The following is a 9,295-nucleotide window of genomic DNA, read 5'->3' on the forward strand; positions in this document are numbered from 1 at the left end:
ACTACTTGTGGCTCATATTTAAGGAACCAGATGGAAATAATGCGACTAATAAGAACAATACAATGGCTGTATATGCTAAGATGAAAGAACTTCGAGTTTCTTTGGATGGGGAATTTTACCCGTGCGATAGATTGAAAATTGTTTGGGATAAAAATGATGATGTGGAAGCCTACATGTCTTATTAAAAGGTATATGAAAGTAATGGAAATAATGAACCCATTTTGGATGTGGTTGCATTGAATAATCTTTATCCATTCTTTGTGATTGACCTGAGTTCTCAAAAGGAAACTAGAAAGACTAGTGGAGTAGATACTTCCCTGTACATTGAAAGAGGAAAGAGCGAAGAAGTTGATACATATTCTTTGCTTTGGAAGAAATTGAATTGGGGATTAATGCAGAAAATGGCATGATGGTAACTATTACTTGTTTGATGACAATTAAATAAGATGAGTGGCAAAGTACTAACGGGAGTAAATATTCATCAAAGCAACTTCGAAAAAACTACAATTATGCATTCAAAATCGAAAACCATCTTCTGTTAAAATTGATACAATTCACAGAAAAGGGGCTGAAAGAGTTGATGTTTTACTCACGAGAGAACAAGTGGAAACCTTGTATGACACTGGTCGCCTCTGAGTAAAAGTAGCAAAACCTAAGTTGAAGAAATATTCGATAAGGGAGACGAGTGGAGGATTTATTCTATATCTTCCTCTTTTGTTGGCGGGTCTTGCTGTTGCAGGAACCTTGACGGGTGGGATTTCATCAGTGGTAAAAACTGTAATGAAAGAAAGGCTCAACTACAGCTCAAAAAGAGCTGGAAAGTCATAAAAGAGAGATTGAGAAACAAATTGCTGTGGGTAGCAGTGTGATTGTAGATTTTGCTCAAAAGCTTGAAAGCCTTCCAGATAACGCTAGATTATTAGTTGGAGATATGCTTTCTTCAATTGCACAAGCTGGTGTTAAATTTTCAAAAAGAGCTAATGGATTTTATCTTTATTATAAATAAGCATGAGTATCAGCGAGTGGTTTAAATAATATATGAAAAATACAACCTCAAATGTGGAACTTCAGAAATATTGCAAAAGGCTTAAAATTGATGTGGTAATCTGTATGAGAGAAAATTATTAAGTTTGCCCGAAGATACCAAGAATGTTGTTTTGAATTTAAAACATGGTCATGGAAATGGTTCTTATTGGGCATGTGCTTTTAATTACAAGATTGCTAAATATTACTTTGACATGTATGGCCTTCCACCACCTATTGAAGTTGTTAAATTTTTAAGGGAAGGTGTTTCTACAACGTTTAAAAAACACAAGCCGTTGATTCGAAATGTTGGAGACAATTGTGCTTGCATGTGCTGTTTCATCTCACCAACATAAGGGATTTTTTATGGCACTATTTTAATCTGCTATTAATATAAAGATGACATTTGTTGAAAAGGATGGATCTACCTTTGGTGTATCGCAAGAGTTGGATATTGACTTGTTCAATTATTGCACAAATGCACAGGAAGAGCGCCAGTAATAGTATATTATGCAGAATGTTGATATGAAGAATTCTGATACATTAACCAATTACCTGAGTCCTACAGATGATAATGACTTGGTGAGATTAAGTGATTCAACACAACACCTCGCCAGAAGCAAAACGGCTATTTATTCAAAAAATGCAAAAAAACATCAATTTCAATGCCGAGTAATACGTTGATCAACTTTTCCCATAAAAATTGCATTTTTCAAACAAGGGCATGCAGTCCATATGAGAGTCACATCTTGGGGATACGATATGCCTGATTTAGGGTATAATTATTATTTTAAATAAACCTCCAATAACTTAAACAATTGAAACATTCTTGCAAAGAAGATGATTATCCGCTCAGCAGAGACAATGATATTTGCGGAAGCAAAATTAGAAAACAACAAATGAAATGATTTTATCAGAAAAAAAAAATCTAAGAAAGCCTTGCTATGGTTTATATTATGAATTCAAGAGAAACACAGTTGTTTGTAAGAAGTTAGGGTTTTCAAACGAATATGATGATGGAGTGGTGTTGTGTGTTTTCATCTTAATATTTTGTATATTTCAAAATAATAAAATACATATAACACATGGCAGGAAGCGAGGGAACTCACAAAGAAAATTACCATTTTTGTATACGTGGATACTTGCGAGAAAATAGTCTTTGATATTTTAAGAAATATAATCTACAAAATAAGAATGGAACATTCTCAATTAGTCGGTGGTTTTACTCCGATGTTGCTCAACCTACAAATACGGATTTAATGAGCATATTAAATAAACAAAAGGTATTAAAATTTGCAAAAGATAGAGCTCTTTTAGAAACGATAAATACATGTTACTGCTTTCAGCATTCTTAAGAAAATAATTACAGATACAGTAATATCAACAAATCCAGACAAATACATATATGATATTGTTGTGGGCCAGGGGTCGGTGGCGAGAATGACTGGTAGGTGGGGAAGTTTACGCCATCTCCCACCAGACTCCCCGGAATTATAGGCGATTGCTCAGATAACTACGCGAGCCGGCGAGTCGATTAATCGACCATGAAATGCCAATATCTTGAGCATGTGGCATAGGGTTAATTGTCTTGATCCAATATAGCTAAGTAATCACGCAGTCTTGGCTACCGGGGATTCATGCCATCAGAACGTCCTGCCGAATCGGAGCACTCCACCAGATACGGTAGAGTATCAACTCCGGCTCGGATGCAGTCAAGCGGGCCTGCCCAGGACGTTCTGGCTACGATGTACCAATTACCGGGGATGAAACTCCATCTAAACTCAGATACGAACCATGCTGGACCAATGTAAGAAGGGACAGAAATGGACTGGGAACATTTCTAATGAATTTTATTTGCAGTAAAAGACAAAGGCAAGACTTAAGGCGAATATGCAGGAAATATTTACAATGACCCAAAAACAATTATTCAGTTCGACTTAAAGACGGACCCACACGCAGACACACACACAAATGAAAAGAAAACCCAGAGTCTTTATTGGACCCTCGCAGCTGTGGAGAGAGACAAGCTGGGGGTCAGAGTTCGGTGGGTTCCAGACTGTCGGAGGGAGGGCATGCTCCGTGATGCGGCACCTGACAAAGGTCATTTGTCCGATCCCCAGTCACACGTGGGTGACTCGAGGCTCGTGGCAGAGTTAGGGTGGCGAATAATCGGGGTCCACGGAGGGGGTGGGGGGTCAGGGTCGCTCTTTCCTTCCTTGTAGAGGGCCAGCAGAGACACGTTCGCTGCCTTGATGGCCCTCTGCTCAACCCTCATGACAGCAAAAACCCCTTCGTACAGCAACGTAGACCCCCTGTGACCACTCTTCATAATCGCCCCTCGTAACCACCGCTTTGTAACAGCAATAACCCTTAAGTACCTCTCAGAACTCTCGTGTAACCCACCAACAACGCCTCAGAAAGTGCTCTGGAATTTATCGACCTCCCTCAGTGGGAATAGGCCTTGGTCAGCACACCTCGCTGTTCACCTCAAATTGGCCAGGATCCTACGGGCACAGCCTTCCTGGGCAGCGTTTCGGCCATGCCCGGAGAAAGCCACCCCTCCCCTCCACGCATGTTTGTGGAAGGTGGATGGTTGCTTAGCCACCTTGAACATTCTCGGGAATCCGTCTCAGGCAAAGGTGTGCTTTGGCCCACGAACCGAGGGCGCAAGCGCGATGGTACTGTGGATCGCAATGGCGGATGTGAAAATAAAAGAAAGCGATTTATTAACCTAACTAAGCCGTCGCAGCGCACACATTTAATTCTCCCACTAAACAAAAGGAAGGAACCTGTCTCACACGTACTTAACGGAGTAATTGACTTTTGGGACCTGTATGTTGGATCCAAATGGTTTCCAAATCCGTAACAATATTATATGGGGAGATGGTTCAAAGGTTAAAAGGGATGAGGATGGGGTTGGAGATGAAATAGAGAAAAAGGAACATGTTGAAACAATTAGTGTTGAATAATTTTTTGAAATGGTAAATAAATTAGAATAAAAAGGTAAAAAGGTTAAGACAGCAATTAAAACGAGATTTAAGTGAAGGAGAGAAAATTTTGAGATGAGGAAAGATTTTGAGATTTGGTGACAACGTGGATGCTGTAGCTGATGTTGATACGAAATTGGATTAAGATCCTTAAAAATGAGAGAAGAAAATTCTTAAAGTACTTAGTATGGTAAGCCTTTATGGAGGAAAGTATGAAGATGCTACTTTGTATTATCTGCTTTGCAAAGTGAAGATCCAAATGTAAAAGTTGAATGTGAAAAAGCTTCTAACAAAATGTACGAGTTAAAATAGAATGATGAATTGTGCCAAGTGCAGAAAGACAATCAAGATTAGAGATATCGCTATTCTAAAAAGTAAAAATAATAATGCTATACAGAAAGGGATATGTACGGTAGTAGAGAACCTGCCATAGCTCCTTTGCTTCTGTTGGATCTGCAGCAATTGACAGACCAGTATCTTCGGGAAGATTGCATCGAGGATATTAAGGGTAATAATGGTGGTTCATCAAACCGGTGGGTTGGACCTGATCCCAAATTTTGTTGGCTTCTGTGAAAAGATTTTTTGGGCCATTGGCAGATAAATTCAGGAAGCTGTAGGGGGCCAAAACCCGCGATATCACATATATAAGAGGGGAGTTTATATTCAGATACGTTTGCCTGATTTCTTTCAGTATTGTGCAGATGTCATCAACTGTGAGTATTCGATGGTTTTTCTCATCGCGTCAAATTATTTCCCAATGTTGCTCCAGGAGGTTTTTCTCCATAAGTATTATTGGGGTCATCTTTATCTCCAAGCTCCTCCTCCGTTTCTTGGGCTAAAATGTGGTCCATCCAGAACTGAAAGTGGTGATTCGGGTTGAACGATCCCGATAAGACATTCAGCCTCTCCTGGTAGTACAACTGCATTGTCGAAGAAGGTTCCTCTCAACTCTCGGACCTTTCCACACTTGGTGCAGTTCAGCTCTGAAGGAGCGGCATCAGCCAACATCTCGATGCGACAGTACAAACAAATTTTGTACTTCCTTCCGATGGTCACGATGGAGTGCTTGATGGTCATAGCGACACAACCAATGGTGTGCCTGGTGTATTGGTCGAGGAGCGTGGCCCCTTCCAGTTGGTGGTGGTCAATGAATCCAAACTCTACCTGATCTCACCAGAAAAAGACAGACAAGTTTGCCCAATAAAGTTTTTGGAAGCAATAATTTGATGGAACTCAGCCTGAATGACTCGGCATCCTCCTTCTCCAGTGGTAGCTTGAAAATGAAGATGACTGGTGTGCAGGATATACCACCGATGGATGGCTTTGAGCTCCTTTTTTGCTTTGTGAAAGCAAAGCGTTGAAATGGATGTCTCTAGTTTATTTAGCTTCACTATTAATTGAGCTGCAAAATTGACTTTCATGGCAATGTCACACTTAGTGTCTTCCATGATAGCCATGCAAAATAGGTGTACTCAGGAAAATACAATTGTATAAATGGAAACCTCGTTGGTATTACATAAGTAATTTACCACTAGAAGCCCATGTCATGGAAAAAGAAAATTGCGTCGTAAATACTGCAATGGATCATGCGAGTTCACCATCATTTGAAATGGATTGTAATAAGAAGACATCCAATTACCCTGCATAGGATTTGTATTATGAGGATGCTCTGAGCCTACATTCATATTGTTATGGATTTCAGCATCCGTCTGATGAATGCATCCACACATTACGTCCTCAGACAGTTATTTTCTTAAATTCATGTTCAGATTAGCCCCATCCCCATGTCTCATGGGATCTTAAATGTGATGCATTGAGAAGGGTAAAGGATAGGTCACCTCTCTTATGGAAAGCTTTTGTTTTCTTTACGACAGAAACGTTTACACACATTTCTTTCACAAGCTCTGTAGCCCGCCCCCATTATTCCTCAGCTACAATCTTTCGTGAGCTCTGATGCCACCTTTTTTGAGTACAAACGGGTCATCATGGTAACCGTGCAACAGTGGGGCGGGGTGAGCTTGGGGAAGTGTGAAGAGGAAAGTGTGACCAGAGAAAAGTGTGACCAGAGAAAAGTGTGAAGAGAAAAAGTGTGAAGAGAAAAAGAGAAAAAGTGTGAAGAGAGAAAAGCGTGAGGAGAGAAAAAGTGTGAAGAGAAAATGAGAAAAAGTGTAAAGAGAAAAAGAGAAAAAGTGTGAAGAGAGAAAAGCGTGAGGAGAGAAAAATTGTGCAGAGAAAAAAGTTCAGAGAGAAAAGAGGGGAGAAAAGCATGAGGGGAAAAAAACGTTCTGAAGAGAAAAGCGTGAGGAGAGAAAAGTGAAAGGAGAGAGGAAAAAGCAAAGGGTGAGAGAAGCGAGCAAGAAGTGGTTGTCTGACCAGCGCTGACAAAACAACTCATCCTTCCCAGTGCTTGGGTAAGCGAGTGTGTGGTGTACGTGTGGGTGTCTGACCAGCGCCAATGAGACATTTCTTCCTTCCCAGTGCTTGGGCAAGCGAGCGTGTGGGTGTGAGCAGCGCTGCCAACAAGTGAGGCATGGGTCGGTCAACAACAACACCAGGGTCTAAAGCCGCGACGGACGATCCTGGTGCCCTCAGACTTCGACTGGTATTCAAGGCTGCCCCGTGAGAGGGTGTATGGCAAAGCTGGGTGCTGGCGATGGAAATTACATGTGCGCACGCATTTCAGGACGTTTTCTCTTCACGGAGACTTTCTAGTGAGTGAGACGATTATTCCCCCCCCTCCCCCTGAATGATCTGCTGGGTAGCCTTGTCTGTGCATAGCTGTAAGTAAGTCAACCCCATATAAGCAACTGCTCTTTATGTCTTTCCTGACATTTAGATTGATTTTGCTTTGAAATTCTTTATTTACCTCAGCAAATACAAAGTTCTTTTTATTTATTTATTTTATTATTAATAAATTATTTGTCGATTTCCAACCTGTCCGTGTTTATCCTTTCCTTACATTTGTCTAGCATTTGCCAAACCGAGATAGACTGGGAGGTAATTACCACAGATTTGACCAAAAATCGTTGGCACGCACCAGCGGTTAAAACGCTTGGCCACCCGAATTAAAATCTAATCGAGATAACATTGGTGCTTTGCCGAGGGCACACTCCCCGCTCAGGTAAGCACGTGACCTCCAGTTAAACGGCATAATTAGACGTGGCCACTGGAACTCGTGGTTGACTGGGTGGAGTTCGTGGTTTTTAAAACAACCCACCGTACCACAACGTTAATTGTGAGCGGTGGCCCCAGGTCCCGCTCCACCTAGGACAACCGGGGATTAATCCCCCTGAGTGACAAGATGGTGTCTCGGTACCCATGGTTGCAACAATATAATAGCTTCAAAAGTTTGTTTGATGAAATGGATGAAATTTGGAACACTACTCCAGATATGTCTGATAGTGAAAACAATTAAAACTTCCCGGCCTTATCCATAAGAAGCAGGTTAATCCTGGGAATGCTATCATCCTGCTTGTGAAGCCAGACATATATGTTTGCATTATGTGCAGTATTCATGCGGTGCCCTCTCGGCGACCCACACTGAATCCTCCACAGCGACTCACTGTGCATCCCATCTGGGGTGCGGACACCTGTTTTGGATAATCACGATTTTAGCGTCTACCGCCTGTAAAGTGCGAAGATCGTTCCTTTTGTTATTTTTGCATTCCCTAATCCCCTGGCATACTTCTTAGATGACCTGGTTATTGAGCTTTTGATGCATCGTTGGCTAAGACATAGTATCTATGTTTAACCTCTCTATAAAAGGTAGGGGATGGGTCTCACAGCCAGAACATCTTTTGGTACAACAAGGTACATATGATGCACATTCAACTGCGTAGGATACTATTTTTTGCTTTGCTATTTTTGAAGCTACAAGGACAGGAGCTGGAAAGACAGGAGCTTCATAAACTTTGGGGTGCCCGCGCTCATGCATGCTCCCTCTCCTGGTTTTTGAGATCGAGGATTATGTTCGGCCTGAAACGTATCTCAATAGTTTTCTTCTCCCTGATCCTGTATACCCCTAGCGGCAGGTCTCACCACTTGGTTGGGTGTTGCAGTTTGCTAAAGGCACCCCTCTGGTGGTTGAAGTCTTTGCCGTTTGGCCATTGAAGGTCTTCGCTTGCTGCTGTGCTATGGTCTTCTATTGCTGCTGTGACATGCTCTTCCATGGTAGCCATGCAAAAATGGGTATACAAAGGAAAATACCAATGCCTAAATGTAAATCTCGGCAGTTCAAGACAGACCTCTATTACATCAAGATGCCTATATTCATCTCTAAAATTATTGGTCTGGGAGCATTCCCAGAGCTCTGGAGCCCTCTAAACACAAGGTGTGCCAGAACCAGCATTTCCCTTACGAATCAAAACACTGATATAGTTATAAAAAAAATATCCATGGTAGACGCTCTGATATTGAAAATGTTGTGTCAGTCGCTCAAGCCGTTGCAAATAGAACGAATTTAAAGGAAATAAACAGTGAAAAACAATGAAAATTACAACTGGAGCAGCACTTGGAGGAGTGCATACCCCTGCCAGGCTGAGCAATTTACGTTTTGTTGTCCACTGATCGGCTGGATCTGCATCTGTACCTAAACCAAAATCTGATCAGCTTGTTCTTGTCACTTACACAACTCATCCACTTAGATTCTCCCATATATATATATATATATATATATATATATATATATATATATATATATATATATATATATATATATATATATATATATATATATATATATATATATATATATATATATATCAATAATTACTTGAGATATCATGCTATATATCGTTTTTTCACCAGATCTCTCAATTATGAAGAGTGACTTGAAAAAGTAAAAAATTCTCAGATCTGGATCTGCTTCCTAATCTTCACCAAAATCGAAATAATTGGTCCTTCAAATAAATTAACAATAACGAGGTATGTTAATGGGACTTTTTTGGCCACAATTGCTTTCAATCAAATCACAAGAATGGAAATGCAAAATTAATGAATGTACACAGGATAGTTGTTTTTTCTATTACCTGCCATGATTGAAAGTTCGTAATTGCAGTACAAGTACCATTGTCCCATGGGCCTTGACCAGGAACACATTGTTCCAAATCATGTAAGGCATGAGCAAGAGCATATATAGCTATGTATGTGTGGTAGGTCACTCTCATATGAGACACGTCTGTGAATGGCGTTTCAACATTACGTAGATCTTCAAGGCTGGTGCAGGTCCTTAGTTTTGTTGAAATAATCCAGGAACAGTTAAACATCGTTTCCCAGAATTCAAAAAG

General features: G+C 40.7%; 1 protein-coding gene across 1 annotated transcript in view; it reads right to left on the minus strand.

Moving 5' to 3' along the window:
• Positions 1–8,044: 8,044 nt before the first annotated feature.
• Positions 8,045–9,295, minus strand: part of LOC147035804 (extracellular calcium-sensing receptor-like) — a 70,544-nt gene continuing 69,293 nt past the window's right edge. Inside the window, exons 7-8 of the mRNA XM_085869588.1 lie at positions 9,076–9,295; positions 8,045–8,172 (exon numbers count right to left, since the gene is read on the minus strand). The exon at positions 9,076–9,295 is cut by the window's right edge and continues 641 nt beyond it. Of these exons, the coding sequence (XP_085725714.1) occupies positions 8,045–8,172; positions 9,076–9,295 (348 nt within the window). The remainder of the gene's footprint in view (positions 8,173–9,075) is intronic.

This window comes from Eptatretus burgeri, chromosome 1 (assembly GCF_056783735.1).
Source record: "Eptatretus burgeri isolate ZD-2024b chromosome 1, Ebu_testis_v1, whole genome shotgun sequence".
NCBI classification, from domain to species: Eukaryota; Metazoa; Chordata; class Myxini; order Myxiniformes; family Myxinidae; genus Eptatretus; species Eptatretus burgeri.